Source organism: Astatotilapia calliptera, chromosome 9 (genome assembly GCF_900246225.1).
Source record: "Astatotilapia calliptera chromosome 9, fAstCal1.2, whole genome shotgun sequence".
NCBI classification, from domain to species: Eukaryota; Metazoa; Chordata; class Actinopteri; order Cichliformes; family Cichlidae; genus Astatotilapia; species Astatotilapia calliptera.
This window is the reverse complement of record NC_039310.1, coordinates 29,019,385-29,042,162: the sequence shown is the minus strand read 5'-3', so window position 1 is coordinate 29,042,162 and position 22,778 is coordinate 29,019,385. Positions and strand designations below refer to the sequence as shown.

Below are 22,778 nucleotides of genomic sequence, written 5' to 3'. Positions count from 1 at the left end.
CACTGTCAACGGTAATCATGGCCATTGATTAATGAGCTTTGATCAGTGGTTTCAGTGCTTTCCTTCCTGCTTTGACTGCAGCTGTGTTTGACACAGGAAGACATTTTTACATTCTTCATGATTATACTTTATTCTTTTTGGGGGAAGTGCAGCTTTAAACCTTCACATGATTCAAGTAAATCCAACAAATCAATCTGGACGATCACAGGTGGGAAAAACTTCTGTAGACAAAATGAAATAAAACCCAACATTCAATCCACAACATGATTAAAAACATGATTCTCCCAAATCACCAGGAGCTGCACATTAACCACCACAATATATTTTATTCTCTGTGCTTTCAAATATGAACACTGTTTACTTTCATCTCTGTTTCATTAGTTTTTGTTAACATCTTCCTGTGCATCACTTTACAGCAGCCACTCATTAAAATGAGACTTTGTAGGAGTTCACTTCCTCTCATGTGTTCATCCACAGCAGCTGGACAATAAAGTTTATTGTGACCCTGATACTGCAGCAGATCGCTCTCATCCATTTCCTGTTATCACTTCAAATAGAAACGAGGCTGTAGAGGTTTGGTGCAGGCAGAAAAACAGCTGCAGGGACAATGAAAAGACTTTTCTGCTCCAACTTCTCCCAGCATGCTGAGCTAATGATTAGTTGGTGTTTTTCTCCAAACACTCTCTCGCTCTTCTCTCAACGTGTTCACAATAAACTGTGAACAGACACCGAGGAGAGCAGCAGAAGACCTCATTCAGGAGCTAAACTCAACATGAACTGAACTCACAGTAAAGTTAGCTCGGTGCTTACCTTTAGATGAGCCCACAAACCGAGAGAAACTCCGCGATGAAGCTGCAACTCTTTCCAAACACAGGAAACCGATCAGGGAGCAGAGACCCACGTGGTTCACGCTGATCTCAGCTACGATCCAGGAGACAAGGGTGGGCAGATCGATGCAGATATCGATCCAAACGGTCGTTTAGTTTGTTTTATCATCCAAAATCAGGATTTTACTCGCTTAGGATGAAACGGTAACTCCGTCTGCGTAAACTGTGTCCAGCATGTGATCCCGGAACAGACTTCTTCTTCTTTGTATTGGTTATTGGCGGTTGTTAAACACCAAAATGGTGCATTTCCGCCACCATCTGGTGTGGAGTGAAACGTCGACACCAGAATCCTACCTCAATGTATACTCTGTTTTAAAAACTGGAATAAGGCCTGACAACTTTCACTTCTTGAACCCTTTTGCATTAAACTTACGTTTTGAACAGCGGGCGCGTCAACATTATCCCCCTATTCAGCTTCTCGGCGACTCAAAGGTTTGACAGTCACCAATAGTAGTGATCAAACCAGTATGTCCAAATCTTATTCCAGATATGACCACCTCCTCTCTCCTACTCCTTCCTGTGCTTCTCATTTCTCCTACCCTCCTTAAATTTTTATACAACCATCGTCCCCTCCTTTCTTCCTCCCACTGTTTTTGTCATGTTTCCTTTATTTCTTGCCTTATTATACTCATTATCTCTGTCTGACAGAAGTTAATAGCCAGTTCAGTTAACCCATGTTTTGTGGCTTTCTTCACAACTCTGTCGTTTCATTTCCTCTGACTCCATAGTGAGCTGGAATCCATAAAAAGCCAACTATAAGTCCCATCATGTGTATTTCGTTAAATGTTTGCTGAACCTCTGTTAGTACATCTGCTCTACTTTCTGAGTGGCTACACTGTAAACTGGCCAATGAAGAGCTTCAGTCTGAACAAATGCCTGATTGTAACGGTCACATGTCTTCTACCCACTGAACAGCTGACAGTACTGGAAGCATTTCTCCAGTGTGTACTGACGGTCCACCATTGATCCTTTTCAGGGACCACAAATGCTACCCCGGTTTGACTGGCTGTATTCTTTGATGCATCTGTATATATTTGTACATAATTATAATACTGATCAATGTAAGTCTGTACTGTATGTAAGTTTAAATTAAATTCCCTATTCCTGTTCTTCTTCTCATGTAATGTGAAATCTACTGTGGCATCAGTATATTTGGCTCCAGGGGAATTTATCATCTTTCTGTCTGGTTGGGTTTTTTTTTTTTAGCATCTATTTTTTATTATTTGGTAAGAGTGAATTCTGGTCCACACTAGTTAGTGGTGGCAATGCCCCACCTCCTTATTTGCAAAACGTCAAAAAAAAGTGAGCATGCACCAGGAGAGGAAGACTGTGTCCAAATTCAGGGGATTGATTCTTCAAATGCCGTATTTGTAGGCAATTATGTCACAGCGATGCGATGAAGGCTTTCCAAAGTCGAAGAGTCCTCCGAATGTGGTGACGAACGTGTCCTACTTTTCCACACATTTCAAGGATGGGTCTGGTGTATCCTTTGTGGCCCACCATATCCGAGGATTCACTGCAAGTCATACAGGAGAATTTTTCTCATAAGAATACCAAACGAAGTAGGAGCTAATGCTGGAGAGGAATACACTATTAAATTAAGTATATGAAAATCTGGTTGTATAAAAGTTACATTTTTGTAGCGGTTGTGTTGTTAGACTTTGGGCATTTGCATATGGTTTTTACAAAATTAATATAATCTTTGTAAAAACTGCTCGTAAACTAGCTTGTATGGTGGGTCTTGTGATTTTTCATGTATTGCCGCTAACACACAGCTGATTTTGATTTTTAGAATTAACCTTTTTGTGATATGCTTTGGTACCAAAGAGCAAACGGCTCAATTTATTAAAATCAGGCAATAACAATCACCTCTTCACTGGGGTGAAGAATCCAGCCACTGTGGCATGGAGGTACAAGAATAAATCAATTTACACATCATATTGATTTGGGTACAATTTATTAACCCTCATGCTGTACAGAACCTGTGGTGTTGTTAAGGTTCAAAATTGAGGAAGGAGAGTACAAACCACCCTTGGTCCAGAAGCTCTTGGTCAAACAATGATTTTTAATTCACACGTGGGAAGATCACTAGAAACAGCAATTGATCTTCAACTTAATCAAAGCATAAACAGATATTTATACCGTCAGGGCTTAAATTTAATGACGCCCCTTCAACGTCACAGATACATTTTATACATAGATCAAATCAAAACCACAATGACTTTTGACACCGTTTAAAAGAACAATTGTCTTCTATCTTCATAACAGGTGCTTCCTGTCACTGCCGGATGCTCGCCTGTCATCCTGACACCTCAGCAGCAGTTCTGCGACAAACTGCTCTTTTTGCAACCCCAAGCAAAACATGATTAAACTTTCACCTATAAATGATTCTCTAACTGAGTGTGTGTGTGTGTGTGTGTGTGTGTGTGTGTGTGTGTGTGTGTGTGTCTGTGTGCTAACCACAATTGCACCCTGTTTCACCTCGCGACCAACTCCTGACCTCTAACCAGACAGAGAGACAGAAGCCGCTCTGATATGTAACAACTGAAACTATGTATGTGTCCTCTACTAAATAAATGTTTTAATCAAGAACCCCTACTAAAAGCTTAATACAAGAATATGAACATATAAAAGATATTAAAATGAACTGTTGTGTAAGCATGTATTGCAATTCCTTCTATGTTCTAGTTTTCCCTCAGCATGGATCATCTAGACACTCTCACTAGGTGAAGCTTTAGACCATTAATGAACCTGAACATCAACTCAAATAAGCACAGATATGCATTGTGTATAAAATAGTTAGAACTGCACCTGGAATACAAAGTTAACATTATCATAAACATCTTAAGGCCATCTTAAAGCTATCTGTTACATTGTTAAAGCAATGATCAATTTGAATAACCTAGTAATTCAAATGGCCTCGTCTGGCCTAAACTACAGATTATATTATTAATGCAATGGTAATAATGATGATTATTTAACAATAGCAGTAAAATAATTTCCCTGCTCCACAGTGTCCAGATTGTAGATGGATTTAGGGATAGATATTTGATGGCACCTGTGTGTGCTGCTTGCCGTCAGCTGTTACCTGCTTTGTTTTTACTAGCTTTGTTTACATCTGTTTTCTTCAAAAATGTCTGTACACTTCTGGTTTATGACTTCCAATCGCTACTAAATATCAGAGCCACTGAGGTAGAGCAATCCCGACTGGCCCAAGGACGTGAAGATTTTCATATCCCACCTGTGTTCGAGACTGTACCACTGTTCCTCCGGTGCGATCCACAATGCTATCCCACCAGGAAGAAATGTCAAAGAAGGCGAGGGCAACAGGGCAGTGTATTGGTAAAATTCAAAAATTGCATGGCTGCTTCACCAATGGCTAATCCTTACGCTCTTCTGAACAAATTTGCCCCGGAGATCAAGTTGTTCATCTACGGGCGATCCCTGGAATTGGTGCACCTATTGGAATTGGCCAGCAACCCTGTATTAGCTAGATTGACTCTGGTTAATGCGAGGTGCTAAAAAAAGATAAAACCTTTATTTTGAACGACTTCTTCACCACTCATCGCTTAAATCTTCTTCTGGTGACGGAAACTTGGCTAAACTTGGGTGAGTTAAGCTCGCTTTCGGATGTTGTCCCTCCAGGCTGTGAATATCTGAAGTCGCCATGAACTACTGGCCAGGCTGGAGGGCTCGCCATAGTTAATAAAACTATTTCAACTGTCAGCATTGGAATGCTCTTCTGCTAGATTAGGGGATACATTGTCCTCAAAAACCTAAATTTTTTGTGGGGTTCCCCAGGGGTCCATTCTTGGCACAGTTCTCTTTTCAATTTATATCCTCTCTATGCGCTCAATTTTTTAAAAAACATGGCATCTCACACCATTGTTATGCAGACAACTCACGGATTTACCTGCCACTGAAACATAAATCTGTGAGTCCTTTGAAGGGATTGCTGGATTGTTTGGAGGATGTTAAGGCGTGGATGGCTTTAAATGTTCTCAGTTTAAACGAACAGAAAACAAAGATCATTGTGTTTGGTCCCTGTGACCACTACGACTTTGGGCCCTTAGGAATTTATTTTGAAAGAGCCCTTGGGAGGAACCTAGGAGTGAGCTTTGATAGTAATCTAACATTTGATAAACATATTAATGCTGTCATCAAGACCAGTTTCTTTCATCTTCAGCTACTTGCAAAGTGAAGCCAATTCTCTGTTTTAGAGACTTTGAGATAGCTATTCATGCCTTCATTTCATCTCACCTCGACTTATGTAATAGTCTTTACTCTGGTGTTAGTCTGTCATCAGTTAGCCGACTGCAGCTAGTCCAAACGCTGCAGCACAGTTACTAACTGGCACATGGAACTACTTTGAACACCGGCGCCCCCGTGCGTGGCAGCTTGTTACAGCAGCTCCGCTCATTCTCAGCTTCTTTCTTATCTCCTCTTTACTTTTGCCATTTTTTTTTTGTATCTAAAGTTTCAGCTGTTAGATTCTGCAGTCATGGACTACCGTTTTGTGCTAGTCTTGGTTGTCTTTCTCTGTTTTTTTTTTCAACTTTTGTTGGCCATGTTTGGGAACCCGGCACATGGATATGGATCCTTTGTTTAGTGTAGGTATCAGCTGTTACCGCTGCGTCCCGCAGCAGAGCTGCCGGTGGGCAAACACGACATTCCCAGCAAGCTGAGAAGGACACAACGTGGGTGTCGTGCTGGGAGGGAGCGCTGTCGGCAGAGAAGGAGACGCTACAGACCATCTGCCCCTTCTGTAATCACTGGAAACGTAAGATCTTTACCAGGCACGTTCAGAGGGGGGGCGCAAGGGGCTTGAGCACCCGTCCCTTTCCTGATGGGAGCCCAAAGTGCCCGTTTGTTGAGGCATTTTTTTTTATGTGTGTGTACTTGTGGAGTCCTGTCTGTGCCCCTCAAAAATAATATTTAACTATCAATCATAGTTTTTGCTAAATAAAAGGATCTGACTTGCATCAGTCACATGATCGCCATTAACCAATGATTGCCCTTGATGGCAAAACGCTCTGGTTACGAGCGTTCTGCTACATGGACCAGTTGTTGGAGAGGTATTCCAGTATAAAAATAATAATAAGCACAATTGGAATGTTTTGCTGCTGTCAGAAATTTATTATAGATTAAGTGCAGGAGTTGTTAGGTGTGGATAATTACATAATAGTTAATTGCAATAGCAAGTTGTGCCTTGTTCTCAAATGGACACCAAGTGGAGAGTGATAGATGAGATGAGGGGATGTCATATACTGGCATGAATTCAAAATTCTGCTCCTCACATACAAGGTCTTAAATAATCAGGCTCCATCTTATCTTAATGACCTTGTAGTACCATATCACCTTATTAGAGCACTTTGCTCTCGCACTGCAGGCTTACTTGTTGTTCCTAGAGTATTTAAAAGTAGAATGGGAGGGAGAGCCTTCAGTTTTCAGGCCCCTCTTCTGTGGAACCAGCTTCCAGTTTGGATTCGGGAGACAGACACTATCTCTACTTTCAGTTCTGTTCTAGGATGCCCTCTGGACCTAGAGGTGGTGAGTGACAGGAGAATGGTGGCTAAGCTGTCATCCCTGTTGGACAACATCTCCAACCCCATGCAGGAGACTCTGACAGCTCTGAGCAGCTCCTTCAGTGGCTGCGGCACCTACGATGTGGGACGGAGAGATTTCGCAGGTCTTTCCTCCCCACTGCTGTCAGACTCCACAACAAAGACTTCAACTGACCAAGCACACACATCCACACATGTGGATTCGATTGTATGTAGTATTTTATTTCATTCTATTCTATTGTGTACAGTATCTCATGGATGTATTATTCCAGTGTTTTTTCTCAAAATTTTCTATGCAACTTTGCACTGTCCACTGCTGTAACAAAACAAATTTCCCACACGTAGGATTAATAAAGGTTATCTTATTTTATGCAACCAAGACTACATATCTCCCATACTGGCAACCTTACACTGGCTGCCAGTTAGGTTTTGAATTCATTTTAAGATTTTATTATGTGTTTTTAAGGCGTTGCATGGGTTAGCACCCTCATACCTATCTGATCTTTTAAATTGGTTCGCTCCTGTAAGATCACTGAAGTCTGTGGATCAGATGCTCTTAGCTGTCCCAAGGTCCAGATTAAACATAGAGGATAAGAAAGGTCTGGCCTCTCTTATCTGGAAACAAAATTAACAAAATTGATTGAAAAACCTGTGGCAAAAATTCATTTTCGTTTTGTTTTGTGAAGCTACAAACTGATGAACTAGATTACTGGTAGAATGATGTATAGAATGATTTAAAATGATGTTTTTTCTACAGTTGACAGGCTAACAAACCCTCCTGTGTCAGTGGCAGCTGAACTTCATTCGACCATGACCTGCAATGACTTTGCCAAATTCTTCACAGAAAAAATCCAAAAGATTAGACAAGCAATTGGTACATCAACAGCAGATTCAGGATATGTACTGTGTCCACCGAAAAACTGTTTAAACACTAGAGGTGGGAATCACCATACATCCCGCGATACGATATTATCACAATACTTAACGCACGATACGATATTATTGCAATTTTTTAAAATATTTTGCGATATTCAGATTCTGTACATAAAGGTAAACTTTATCAATATTCATTTTATCTAATATCAAAGTCTCACACTCAGTCTTTCTCTCATTTCAGTCAGTTTTATTGTTGACAAACTGAACGGTTTGTATTACAGTCTAGTCCAACTTAACTGAATGCAACCATCTGGTACAATTATAGCTATTCTGAACTATGCAATTTATGAAAACTATGCAGCCCATTCAGCAACTGAAGAATTTGAAAGTAAATTAAAACAAAATATAATTTTACATTAAGTAAAAAAGTTTTAAACTTAATTAAAATAAAACATGTCTTAAATTAAAATAAGTAAACTGTCATGTTTATTGCTGCCAAAAAAAAAAGTTAAACACATTTGGACAGTGAAGGAATGTCAGGATTCTTGCTCAGAAAAAGGAGCTGATCAACATGCTCTGAAGTAAGAGCATGTTCCAGTCCACAAAAACTTTTTTTGTAACAAAATATCGATTTCTGCTGTCCCTGTATCGATACATTATTAGCAAACAAAATATCACGATGCTACACAGTATCGATTTTTCCCCCCACCCCTATTAAATACCATCAAACAGTTTCACCCTATTAACAGCAAAGACCTGGAGGACATCTTAGGTCAACTGAACTCCTCCTCCTGCTGTTTAGATGTCCTGCCAACAGGTTTTTTCAAAAAGGTCTCAAAGAGTCAGATGTGTTACAGATCGTCAACTTTTCTTTAATGTCAGGTGTGTTTCCAGAACCACTAAAAACTGCTGTAATTAAACCTATACTAAAAAAGGACAATCTTGACAAGACACAAATGAACAACTACAGGCCGATCTCAAATCTCCCATTTTTAAGTAAAATCATTGAAAAGCAGTTTCTCAACAGCTCAATTACTTCTTAAAACAGAATAACTGCTATGATGCCTTCCAGTCAGGTTTTAGACAGAACCACAGCACTGAAACCGCTCTGACCAAAGTGTTCAATGACATATGTCTGAATACAGACAGTGGAAAAATGTCAGTCTTAGTTTTACTGGATCTCAGTGCAGCATTTGATATAGTTGACCACAACATATTACTCAAACAACTGGAGAACTGGGCAGGTCTTTCAGGACTGTACTAAACTGGTTCAAAACATACTTAGAAAACAGGAAATACTTTGTATCAATAGGTAACTTCACATCTGAGCAGACAAGTATCACATGTGGAGTTCCCCAAGGTTCCCTCTTGGGACCCCTTCTGTTTAACATTTACATGCTCCCACTGGCACAGATTATAAAGCACAACAAAATAAACTGTCATAGCTATGCAGATGACACACAAATATATATCACAATGTCACCAGGAGACTGAGGCCCTGTACAGGCTCTTGGTAAATGCATTGAGGAAATTAATGACTGGTTGTGCCACAATTTTCTCCAGCTAAACAAAAACAAAACTGAGGTAATAGTCTTTGGTGCCAAAGAAAAACGATTACAGGTCACCAGAGAACTTCAATCTATACACCTAAAAACCACAAACCAGGCGAGAAATTTGGTTGTAGTGATGGATGCAGACCTAAACTTAGAAAAACACATTAAGACAATAACAAAATCAGCTTACTATCACCTCAAGAATATTTCAAGGATAAAAGATCTAATGTCCCAACAGTGCATGGAAAAACTAGTCCATGCATTCATCTTTAGTAGGCTTGATTACTGTAACAGCATCTTTACAGGTCTACCTAAAAAATTCAGTCAGACATCTACAGCTCATTCAGAACTCTGCTGCTCGAGTCCTCACTAAGACCAAAAAAGTGGACCACATCAGTCCAGCTCTGAGGTCTTTACACTGGCTGCCTGTCCGTCAGAGGATAGACTTTAAAGTCCTGATGCTGGTCTATAAAGCTCTGAATGGTTTAGGACCAAAATACATCAGTGACCTCCTGACCCAGTATGAACCTTCCAGATCCCTCAGGTCATCTGGATCCGGCTTTTTATCAGTTCCCAGAGTCAGAACCAGACACGGAGAAGCTGCATTCAGCTTTTATGCTCCTTATATCTGGAACAAACTCCCAGAAAGCCTCAGATCAGCTGAAACACTCAGTTTATTTAAATCCAGGTTGAAGACTCACCTGTTCTCAGCTGCATTTGAATAAAGCACCAAATCCACACCTTTAAGCTTAAATTTCAAAACTTACATTTTAACTACTGATTTTATCTACTGTTCTGATTTTATCGACTGTTTTTTAATCAATTTTAAATCATTCTTTTTATTTGTTTTGTTTTTGAATGTCTCTGTAAAGCACTTTGAATCACCTTGTTGTGGAATTGTGCTATATAAATAAACTTGCCTTGCCTATAAATGAAACATGGTTTGCCCTCTTATGCATATTGTAAAGATGTATCATGACTAGTAATGTGGGATACCACTGATTTCATTTCTGATTCGATACCAAGTAAAATTCAGGCTGGTATCGATGATACTGAACCGATACTGATACTTTGTACAAAAAATTATTTTATTTATTGTATCTTCTATTGTATCTCCAATTTTAGCGTCATCATGATTACAGGACATCAGACTACTTGTTCTTATCACTTAATAATGCAGAAGTCATCATATAATAAAAAAACTTAAGTGGTGCGCTATTTGAACACTTTGCCTGCCTGCAGCATTAAAGGACTCCGCGAGAGACGTCTGTCTCGCCCTAGCAGCACCTGTCCTCTCCACTTCAGTTCGCCTCAACATACACTCATCATATCCTGCGATATGATTTACTCTCAGGTGTTTGACGAGGTTAGTGGAGCTGCCATGACACCTCACTTTCTTACCACATGAATCGCAAACCATGTCTCGGCTGTTTGTGGAGATAAAATACGTCCGCAGATGACCCCAGTTATGCTCAGCCATTGTTGTGAGTGCGCACGCCAGGCTCTGCGACACATTTATACAGCCGTATTTCAAACATGACTATGAAAGGCGGAAGAGGAAGTAGTTCCTTCCAGTGTAGACGATCCAAATGGTATTTCTTTATTTTCTTTCCACTGTGTTCCTCTTAATGATGAACTACAAATTTACCCTAAATTACTAAAATATCGATATTTTAATATGAGAATCGATTCTAGAACATAAGTTACTGGTATTTGAGGAATCAATATTTCAGTATCGATCCACGCATCACTAATAATGATTTATTATGCCTCCTTTAAGTTCAATAATTACTATGGCTGTGTCCCAATTAAGAGACTGCACGTTTGAAGTACGCGCACTACGCGTACTACGTACGGTGCGTACTATAAGTACGAGAAGTGCGGAAGTGAGAGGCTTGTGAAATGGGACGGTATACGCTTCGTCGCGCTGTTCAGGTTGCCTAGCAACCATAATACTAACCGCGAGACACGTTACATACAGCTTTGTTTGACAGAAATGAAGGAGAAAAATGTTTTGTTGGTCATTCATTTTTGTCATGACATCACTTTGATTAGTTGAGTATCTGAGGCTGAGACCACGGGACTGTAAAACATGATAGTTGGGCTTCATTTCTGTGCTGAATAGTCATTTAAGATTAGTTAGTAAATAACAATTAGTTAATGTTGTTCATGAGACTAAAGCCATCTCACTGCGGTAATGTAAATATAATATGGCCAATATTATAGTATTGTCAGATTATTATATATATATATATATATATATATATATATATATATATATATATATATACACACACACACACACACACACACACATATACATATATCACTGACTTTCAGGTTGTTGTGTTTGTGGATATATGACTGACTTTACTTATTAAACATTCGCACATAAATAAGTGACGTCATATTCAGTACTTTTGACAGTTCACTCTTCGGCCGCTCCATCTTATTAGGGAAATTCCACATACATAAATGTAAATTTCAAAACTCAACCCCATCATTTAATTTGTTTTTGATTGAAATTGAATATTACTTAAACTCTCTTAAATTAACTTCCAATAAAAAAGGTTTATCATTGATTGAAATTCATTCAGAAATGTTTAACGAATGAGCTGTCACAACTTTCAAGTACAAAGTTGTTATGAAGTCTGTCACATTCCCCCCCTTTGTTTCTTTTCTATCCTTTATTTATTTATCCTTCTTATTTCATTGTACTGTATATTGTTACTCTTATTTGCCTTGCATGTCTACTGTACAAACTGAACTGGAATGACTGACTGTTCGCTTTATGATTTCAATGAAGTTTGGAAAAAAAAAAACAACCTCTTCGGCCGCTCCCTTCTCCCGTATTTTGCGGCACACTTCTCCACACCCACCGCCGCGCTATGAATTGTGGGATATATGGGACCACGAAGCGTGCACCGGACCACGCTTGATATTTGGGGAAATCGACGGCGCATTTGGAGTATGCATTTGAAGTACACTTTGAATTGGGACAGCCGTCGTCGCGTGGCGGTGACGTAACTGCACTTAAAATGCGTACTTCAAGCGTACAGTCTCTTAATTGGGACACAGCCTATGTCCTCTGCCTCATGTAATTAGGAGCTGGTGTGTAGGAGCCATTTTTCTTGTTTCCCTGTCCTTATCACCACTAGAGGGTTGTATTTCATTTTATGTACTGGTTATGGCAGAGGTAGGTACGGGGTTATTTAAGGTCAAGGGTAATTCTGTCCAGGTGTTGCTGATGAGAAGGGGCAAACCATTTCCTACTGTGCTTAGTCTAGTTACTTGTTGTCTGTGTTTAAATGGAAATTCAAATGGATGTTGCAAAGGAAATAAAAGTCCCCTTAGGACCCTTCCTTGATTCAGTCTTTCCCTTGTCATGTAAATGGTCTCCTTGACTCTGGTCTCAAACCGGCGTTCCTCCCTGTCCAGGATGTGTACCTGTGTTCCTGGAGGACAGGCGGGTCCATGGACCAGTCCACAGCTGAACACCGTACTTGGGTTCAACTTCCAGTGAAACTGAGGCCACAGCTCAGGACAATAGAAGATTGAAAAATGCTGCCTGGTCTAATGGGTCTCAATCTCTGCAACGTTCAGCTTTCAGAATTTGTCTTAAACAGCATAAAAGCATGGATCCATCCCACCTTGTATCAGGAAAACGTTGATGAACTCTGAGCAAATGAAACCACAACTTTAAAAAAATGAATTCCCAAAATTAATTGTTTCGACATCTTAAACACAAAATCATAAGTTTTAATACCTACAGCAAGTTTAAGGAAAAATACAAGATTTTAAAGAGGTTTCAAATTTTTCTCAAATGTAAAACAGCAGATGGAACTTACATGCATCTTCTATGGGATTGTCTAAAAATATCTAAATTCTGGCTCTGCATCAACAAGGAAATGAACTTGATACTAAACTTTAAGATATATAAACATCCGGGTCAATTCTTACCACAGTTGCTGCCTCTGAATAAAAATCTGGACAAAAGAGATCCACATTATTAAATAAGCTTATGTTTAATGTCAGGAGATGTGTTATTGAACTGGATTACGGAGCAGCCCCCCTACTGTAACTCAGTGTTACAAGGAAATTTTTCATAACTTTCAGGTCAGATTTTTAATAAGCTGCAGGAACCCTGTTCAGTGTGAGTGGAGAACAGCCAAGTCTCCTCCTCTGATAAACCTCCATCTGTGCCACTGAAAACAGTTCATCTGACTGTGACTGTAAACATGTTTCCATTTGTCACTTCAGCCTTTACTCTGAAATACAGGAAATGAAATCACAGCTAAAAATTCTTCATCCAACTGCTGGAACAAAGCGAACCACTCGACATGAACACTGAAGCAGAACAGTTTAGAAAGCTTAAAATGAGACTAGGGAACCATTTTCATTCATAGTTGCCTCATCAGATCTTTATAGGAGATTCACTCTGAACTCTGTGGAGCCTGATCTCAAGAGTTTTGAGTCTGACCCTGAAACCAGAGGATCTTTCTGTCTCTTTAGATTCACTGTGATCCAGTGATGGGAGTGATTTCAGCCCTGAGTGATCACGCTGATGTTTGCACAGAGCAGACAATGAGGTGAATGTTTGGGCACATTGGTAACAGTGAAACAGTTTATTAGTAACGTGGGATCGTTTGTGTTCGGAGTATGAACTGAGATTCCTGAAGTTCTTGTCACACTGGTCACAGCTGTAGTTTCCTTCCATGTGTGCACGTTCATGATAGTTACGATTAGCTGATTGTGAGAAGCTTTTGTCACAGTATCTGCACTTGTATGGTTTCTCTCCTGTGTGGACTTGTTTGTGTGTTTTAAGCCCACTTGCAGTAATGAAAGATGACCCACACTGATCACAGATGTGCTTTTTAACCCCACTGTGAATGAGTTCATGGCGTTTTAATCCACTTGATGTGGTGAAGCTTCTTCCACATTCTTTGCAGTATTTCAGTTTGTCTCCAGTGTGTCTACGTTGATGTGTTTTTAGGGTGTATTGGTGACTGAAATTTTTTCCACAGAGGTCACAACGAAAGTCTTTCCCACCAACACAGTGATGACAGGGTTGAGAACTGGATCCATCTGTGTCACTCTGCTTCTAAACAAAGACACAAAGACAGTGTAAGTCAGTCCTTCAACATTTTTATCCTGAACGTCGCCTGAAATAAAGAGCGAATAAAAAACAAAATCATAACTGAAATGAAAATCTGAATAATCACTCAGAGCTGCTTTTTCAAGGCATCTTCCTTGGGGGGCTCAACCCGGGGTAGCGGGGCTCTGTTGGCTCTCAGGTGACTGTTTCCTCGCGGCTGCGTGCAGCGGGGCTAGGGGAGGGTCTGTGCTGACGGACGTGGGTTACTGACCTGGTAGCCTGGCTGCCCCTGGGTGGGTCCGGGATGGGCGTGAGGTTCTGGGGGCGCTCCGTCTCTGGGCTGGGGCCCGGGCCGGGCCTCGGGGGCTTGGGTCCTGGTTGGTGTTTTGCCGGGGTTGTGGGCGGGCGGGTGCATGGGGGCCCAGCCCTGGAGCAGGGTGCCGCCGGTGCGTCGAGCCACCTGGGGGGCTCTTCAACTGGTGGGGGAGATGGTCACATCTGCAGGAGCTTTCCTCTCTTCAGGGACTCTCTCTGCAGGAGGGGGAGATACAGGAGAGGTGGAGGAAGATCTCAGCCTGGGCGTTTACTGTCTTATGTAGTCTGGAAGATGAGTGGATGGTGGGGTGGGTGCAGCTTTTTCTGTGGTGGGGTTGGGTGAACTGTCCCGGGCTCTGTGGGGCCGGGAGGCGCTGCTGCACTGGGCCCCGGTCTGGATGGGCCTGGGCCCTCTTCCTCTGGCGGGTCGCGGAGTGTGGGAGTGCCTACTGGGGTCAGCGGGGGAGCTGGCCCCAGGGAGGGGTTACCTGCTGTTAGGTTTGTAGCATAAACCTATTCGCTGGAACGTTAAGACAATATAATTACACTGCTAAGCAAGACACAAGTAGGCAAAGTTCTTCATGTTACTCGTGCACGGGAGAGAACCGGACAACCGCTTGACTCCAGTTGGTCTCGTCCGTTCTCCCATACACTGTCCTTTTATTGAGGTTACATGAATATGCATAGGTTCATTAACATACGACGTCTACATACAAACAAAGAGTACCTTGCCTGTGTGTGTGTGTGTGTGTGTGTGTGTGTGTGTGTGTGTGGGGACTGCTGATCAAAGGGTCAAACATCCTTGGTCAGGAAGAGGGTAGCCTCCCCCTCACCCTAGATGGTTCATCCTAGATAACACGGTGAGGAAGTCCTGCAGTTTATCTAAACAAAGAGCACTTAGACTAGAACAGACGCAACTACGTTAATCCTACCATAAAATAATAAGACACGGTATAACCTCTCATGCTCCCAAAGTGCTGTCTAATACACACAAAGTTTGCAGACTATCAAGGATCAAAACCTCTACCAATCTACAACTAATTACAAAACTCTAAGCATATATAAGTAAATATTTCTAAGCATAAATGACAATCAACAATACAAATCTAACACCTGCCCCTCCCTTCCTTCCCTCCCCATCTCCAGCTGCCTCCCTCTTCCCGCTCCACCACAACCACCCACACATGCAGGGCCTTGGAGTAGGGGTATGTCACCAGGGTGCAGAGGAGGCTACCCCCCCCTCTGTCCCCTTCCGGCTGCCTCTGCCTCAATTTTATCCCACAACTTAGACATTCACATTATTCACACTCTCATTACACATACATATAGGATCTTAGGGGTGTGCACAATCACGGAGTCCATATTACCATCAGGGTGTATACCTCACCCCTGGCGTCGTTGCCCACCTCTCAATTTTAAATACACTTAGACATTGAGGGCTATCAGGAGGGACTATGCGCTTACCTGCTGCTCTCTGGCAGGTAGCTCCATGCCCTCCTGGGTTTTAAATGCACCTTAGAACACACATGCATCAACACTACAATGAGCGGGTGGAGGGAGGTTTGGAGTCTTCTCCCACCCCCATTCTCTGCGGCCTGCTGGAGCGGGAGGGCTAGGAGGAGTTGGCCGTCCGACTGCGGTCTGGAGTGTGGGGCCTCCCTGCTGCTACGGAGTCGGGGTGGTCTGCCTCTCCCCACCGCAGGGAAAAGGGTAACACCACCTGGGTCTGGGTGCAGTTCCCCCCTCCAGGGGCAAGGGTACCTAGACCCGGTTTGTAGAGTACGCTTGGGGAGTGTGATCGTGTGTACAACGTCTCTTTATGTCTGTCTCCACGTTGGTTGAGTGTGGAGTGAGTGCATATGAGAGCATGAGGGGGGGAATGGATGTTTGTGTCTGTGTGTGCCTGTATGTCTGTGTCTATATGTCAGGTTGGGTATCAGACACCACCTCTCTGGGGACACCTCAGGCCCTCCAAGGTTTGGAGGCATATCTCCACCCACCACCACTTCCCCTGCCAGTGGCGGACTCCCTCAGGTGTCGGTGCGTTGGTGGTTATTTGTGTCTGGGGGTGGGCGCCCAGGTACACACCGGCTCACTCCTTGGCGGCCGCTTATCGGGGCCTGGAACCTGGGGCTCGCTTGGACCACTTCGGAGGTGGGGTGCCCCCGGCCTCTCGGCCTGGGGCTCGGTCACTCAGGCACAGCTGGCTGCCGGCGGAGCTCACGGGCGCGTCACTGCAACTCCCCCTGGCTTCTGCTCCGCAGCTGCTGAGTGAACCCTCATCTGGGACTCTCCTCAGCTCTTTCTGGGACAGTGGCGCGGCTGCCCCTCTGTTGGTCTTCCTTGGTTTCTTGTGTTCTGGGGGCCTCTGGATGTCTGGAGTTTTGATCTCCTCCATACCTGCTTCATACCCTGGAGGACGGGGCTGTGGCCCCCCCCACACTCCCTAGCAGATCGTTACATGGAGAAACCTTTGGAATACAAGCACGCTGATCCACACAGGTATGCACACGGGTGTTCACTGCTCGTAGACTTAAATTACACCTTTCTTGGCTACTACTTCGAAGCACATCTGTCCTGCGTGCTGCACAACAACATTGAATATTTAGTATTTACTGCTGTTTACACTTAGCTAGATTAATGCGATGGTGTTGTGTTTAGTATGTTGCTTTGTTTTTTTTTGTCTTTTTTTGCTTGTTTTCTATTCTTCTCTCAACAGGTGATCCAGGAGATTTTTATTTTTTTTCTCCCCCCCTTTCTCACTGTCCCTCTCCCCTTCTGTTTTTCCTTTCCTTCCTCTTTCTTTCTCCCTTTCCTATCCCTCACTGATGTCTGTCCCGTCTGTAACATCTGAAAAGAAAATATAATAAATAATAAAAACAAAGATCGACCAAATGGACCAATACGGCAATGCCATGAAGATCCATTTGGCAAAGTAAATCCACTGGGTATCCTTGTTGGCCTTCAGACAACAATTCTGATGGCTAAAGAACCAAATGGGACAGGCAAAAAAAAAAAAAAAAAAAAAGCTGCTTTTTCATGCAGTAGAATTGACGAAACATCAGAATCAGTGAGCTGCAAGCTTTCAGCCCCGACCGTGTCCGTGCTGTCAGGTGAGAAGGGCGACAACTCACTGATTCTGATCCGCGGGTCGGCGCTTTGTGTTTACGTCTTTGTGCAGAATCCGTGTACCTGCTCTCATTTACTGTTTGGTGGTTGTCAAAATTTTGTAAGGTTTCAACTGAGATTCGGGGCTTTTCGAGCAAAATAAAATTATATTAAAAAAATCGATTCAGGATTTTAATGAATTGATGTCACGTTATCCAAGCCAGAATTGATTTTAATCAGTAAATTGATTATCAAAACCCACCCCTAGCTGAGACAGTTTTAATGAGCAGAGTTGTTCCAAACAGTCAGGCTAAAATGACAAGATAAAAATATAAATACATACCTCAGAGTAACTGCATTTGGAGAGTCTCTTTCTAGTGTGGATCTGTTGGTGTAGTCTCAGGAAATGTGGAGCTTTAAAAGCCTTCTCACACAGGTCACATTTATAAGGTCTCTCCTCAGTGTGGGTAAACATGTGGCGTTGTAACTGCTTGTTGGTTATAAACTGTTTGCTACACTGATCACAGCAGTACACATCATGTCCGGTGTGAATGCGTAGGTGTGTATTTCGGTTCCCTAACCGGCTGAAGGTTTTCCCACAGATGTCACAGCTGTATGCCTTAATTCCAGAGTGGGTAACTAGATGACTCTGTAGGTGGCCACTTTGAGTAAAAGCTCTTCCACACTGATCACAGCTGTACGCTTTAACTCCACTGTGGATGAGTTGGTGGTTTTTTAGGGAACCCTTCCAGGAAAAACTCTTTCCACACAAGTCACAGCTGAACGGTCTCTCTCCAGTGTGGCTGACCTGATGAAGTTTCAGGTGACATTTGGAAATAAAACCCTTCCCACACTCGTCACAGGTGTGTTTTTTCTCTCCCTTTCTTCTGTGAGGTTTGTCAGCCTCCTAAGAGCGCTGACTTCTCGCTCCATGTTGGTCCTGCAGTGACAGAGATACAAACAGAGGCAGTGAGTGAAATGCAGTCGTGGAACAAACTCAACCTTCAAACTCCCTCCATTAACACTAGTTTTAAACCTGAAGGTGGAGTGTGGCACAAAACACCTTAAAGGTCTCTTATCCCCACCTGCTGGTAGTTCTAACACATTACATCCAACCTGGTGTTAAAAATAATTTATGACTGTTTAAACACTCTGAAATCATTTTTTCCTTGTTTTCCTTACTTTTACTCCCCACAGAAAAAAACCACTTTCTACTCATTATATTTTCAAAACAGACTTTTTACTTTTGGTTTCAAACATCAAACTGATTTGAGCCTGAAAAGTAACACATGAAAGACAATCCTGATCGTGTACTAATCACCAGGGTTTGAAACATAAAAAGAGATGAAAGAGGCAAAACTGTGAGTCATAGTCAGGAGTTAAAGTGAGACGTTGTTCTTCTTTCTTTTTTGCACAGCACCTGAACAAACAGGTAATTTCAAATGCAGCGTTTCTATCAACAAACATCAGCAAACACACAAACTGTTTGTGTGCAGTTTGTCTCACAGTGTGTTGCTGGCTAAAGGTCCAGCTGCTGTACATCACAGGGAGAGAAAAGAAAGAGAGCTAACTTCACTCAGAGATGGAGAAAGATAAGACACACAGGACAGGAGAGGAAGAAGAGAGGTTAGATTTAAAGGGAAGGACTGCTCAGTGGGATTTGATCAACTGGAGATTAAAGCTTACATGTAAGTCCTCATGTGTTGAAATCAGATATTGGGTCTGTACATGTTACATTATGGGTTTTTTTTTCAGATTATGAAACATGCTGCAAAACAATCTGAGGCAGATTAACTGTGCCGCCTCAGATGCAGCCTTTTCCATGCAGTAGAATTGCTAACATGCTAACACAGTTTAATTTGCAGAGTTGTTCCAAACAGTCAGGCTAAAATGACAAGATAAAAATACATACCTCACAGTAACTGCGCTTCGAGAGTCTCTTTCTGGTGTGGATCTGTTGGTGTCGTCTCAGGTAATGTGGAGATTTAAAAGTCTTCTCACACAGGTCACATTTATAAGGTCTCTCCTCCGAGTGGGTCAACATGTGGCGTTGTAACTGCGTGTTGGTTATAAACTGTTTGCCACACTGATCACAGCAGTACACAAAATGTCTGGTGTGAATGCGTAGGTGTGTATTTAGAGTTTCTTTCAGGCTGAAAGTTTTTCCACAAATGTCACAGCTGTATGCCTTAATTCCAGAGTGGGTAACTAGATGCCTCTGTAAGCTGCTACTGTCAGTAAAAGCTCTGCCACACTGATCACAGCTGTACGCTTTAACTCCACTGTGGATGAGTTGGTGTGCTTTTAGGCCACTCTTCCAGGAAAAAGTCTTTCCACACAAGTCACAGCTGAACGGTCTCTCTCCAGTGTGGATGACCTGATGACGTTTTAGTAAACACTTCTCAGTAAAATCCTTCCCACACTCGTCACAGGTGTGTTTTTTCTCTCCCTTTCTTCTGTGAGGTTTGTCGGCCTCCTGAGAGCGCTGACTTCTGGCTCCATGTTGGTCCTGCAGTGACAGAGATACAAACAGAGGCAGTGAGTGAAATGCAGTCGTGGAACAAACTCAACCTTCAAACTCCCTCCATTAACACTAGTTTTAAACCTGAAGGTGGAGTGTGGCACCAAACACCTTAAAGGTCTCTTATCCCCACCTGCTGGAAGTTCTAACACATTACATCCAACCTGGTGTTAAAATAATTAATCACTGTTTAAACACTCTAGAATATTTTTTCTTTACTTTTACTCCCCACAGAAAAAAAGACTTTCTACTCATTATATTTTCAAAACAGACTTTTTACTTTTGGTTTGAGAAATTTGAGGGGAGTTATTTCATCACTAAGGGCATCAAACATCAAACTGATTTGAGCCTGAAAAGTAACACATGAAAGACAATCCTGATCGTGTACTAATCACCAGGGTATGAAACAGAAAAAGAGATGAAAGAGGCAAAACTGTGAGTCATAGTCAGGAGTTAAAGTGAGACGTTGTTCTTCTTTCTTTTTGGCACAGCACCTGAACAAACAGGTAATTTCAAATGCAGCGTTTCTATCAACAAACATCAGCAAACACACAAACTGTTTGTGTGCAGTTTGTCTCACAGTGTGTTGTTGGCTAAAGGTCCAGCTGCTGTACATCACAGGGAGAGAAAAGAAAGAGAGCTAACTTCACTCAGAGATAGGGCTGAACGATTATGGAAAATAATCTAATTGCGATTTTTTTGCCCCAATATTGCGATTGCGATGCGATATGCGATTATTTTTTAAGGTCTTTGTCTTCTGTATTATTAAACAAAGACAAGCAATACATCATATAGTATGGCCAATACTATATTACATTAATTTGTGTATGAATGCAAGAGTGAATGAATAGTGGCATTGTAAAGCGCTTTGGGTGCCTTGAAAAGCGCTATATAAATCCAATCCATTATTATTTATTATTATTATTATTATTTTAAACTGTTCTTTCCTGGAAGACAGACCTCTGTTATGATGACATGAGGTGATGCATGAATTGATGACTGACATTTTTATTTAACTTCTTCAATCACAACAGTATATTTGAACATACACAATAGTTTATTTTTAGCTTACAAACATCTGAGCATAAAGTGCTGACAAGGAACCCTGGTGTAAACATTAAAATGAAAGTCAGTACAATGTGCAGATTGCAGAAATATACATAAAAAAAAAATCAGTGGCTTTACCACACTCAGTTTTTCGACATCTGTGAACTACTAGACAGTCATTCAATTAAAAAATAATATTAAATAAATAAAACTAATAAATAAAAAATACACACATCTTACTGATCTCTGCAGTCAGTAACATTACACATAAAGTGCAAACATAATAGCAATTGTATAAACACACACACAAACACGCCTTTAAAATTTAAAGGCGTGAAATTGGACGGTCTAGCCTTCTGATTAGCTAATCAGAAGGCTAGTTCTGATTAGCGTCACTGCTGTCTCGGTGGAGTTTAATAAACTCGGCCGTCTGCTTCTTGCTATCTAAAATAATAATAACTTTAATCTCAGCCAAACCGATTTACTCACGAACAAACAAAACACTGAAAAAAGCCCAACAATAACATTTTTAGGTTGTCTAAGTGACTTATATATTACGTTTAACCCGAGCAGCGAAACTCCGCGGTGATCTGAAAATGATGTGCCGGGAGTTGTGCCGTTCTCGGCCGCATCAGTAACCCTCGAGCTCCCGGCTAGCTGTCGAGCTGGTGGGTAGCAGACGCCTCTGAAAACGTCGAAGCACTTTTGCAAATATGGGATATCTTGATAAACCGAGCAGATATTTGATGTTTACACAACTACTTTCTCGCCTGAAAATATGTTAAAAGTTTATTTTGTGACCCAGAAAGATTAGTATGAGTAATTTTAAAACTTAGTAGCGGCCGCCATTGCTGGAAACTGGAGTTTGGCTGGGCCGCGCTATGAATTCTGGGATATGGTAGTAATTTGGACAGCCTTATAATCGCAGTATAATCGCAGCCTTTGCGGTTAGAAAATTGCACTTGATCATGTCGCGATATTATCGCAAATGCGATATATCGTTCAGCCCTACTCAGAGATGGAGAAAGATAAGACACACAGGACAGGAGAGGAAGAAGAGAGGTTAGATTTAAAGGGAAGGACTGCTCAGTGGGATTTGATCAACTGCAGATTAAAGCTTACATGTAAGTCCTCATGTGTTGACATCAGATATTGGGTCTGTACATGTGACATTATGTTTTTTCATAAACTGAAAGATGCTGCAAAACAATCTGAGACAAACTAACTGTGTGATTGTATATATACTAAAATACAACACAGTCATATAACAGGTTGGGAGGATGAGAGTTTTAGACGTGACTGATTATTTGGTGAAACTGTGATATTTTCCTCACCTCCTGTGTTGAGCTCATTGTTTCCTCTGTAGTGACTCAGCTGAGTCCAGATGGCTGAAAATGTTCCTCTGCTGCTCCGTCAGACTCTTCTCCTCCTGCTGATCAGCTGGGACACAAAACAGATCTTTGTTAGGCTCCACACTGCACTGAAGAGTCAAAGTGTCTCATATGTTCATCTGACAACACAAAGTACAAATTTCACTCTGATTGCTTGTAGAAATCTTGTGAGACGTGTTGTGCTGCAAAGTGAGGAAACTCTCTCACTCACTTATACTTCAGGAGGAACTTTGTGACATTGGCTCTAATATTCTAAGCAGCCCTTTACTATGACAGGGCCAGAAAGTCCTATTTGATGGTGAGTTACAGTTGTCTGCAACTCCTTTTATTGTATTGATGTTCGTTCCTCACTAACGGTTTCAACACTCTCTCATCCCCATCTGTTTCCTGTTTCTCGTTGTGAGGCCCCATGATCGTATAT

General features: G+C 41.8%; 1 protein-coding gene across 1 annotated transcript; it reads right to left on the bottom strand.

Moving 5' to 3' along the window:
- Window positions 1–13,294: 13,294 nt before the first annotated feature.
- Window positions 13,295–22,318, bottom strand: LOC113028823 (zinc finger protein 225-like). Its single transcript, XM_026179270.1, has 3 exons — window positions 22,301–22,318; window positions 19,311–19,907; window positions 13,295–13,981 (listed from the first exon to the last, which is right to left on the bottom strand). The coding sequence occupies exons 1-3, from the start codon at window positions 22,316–22,318 to the stop codon at window positions 13,295–13,297; spliced, it is 1,302 nt and encodes a 433-aa protein (XP_026035055.1).
- Between the last annotated feature and the right edge of the window lie 460 nt (window positions 22,319–22,778).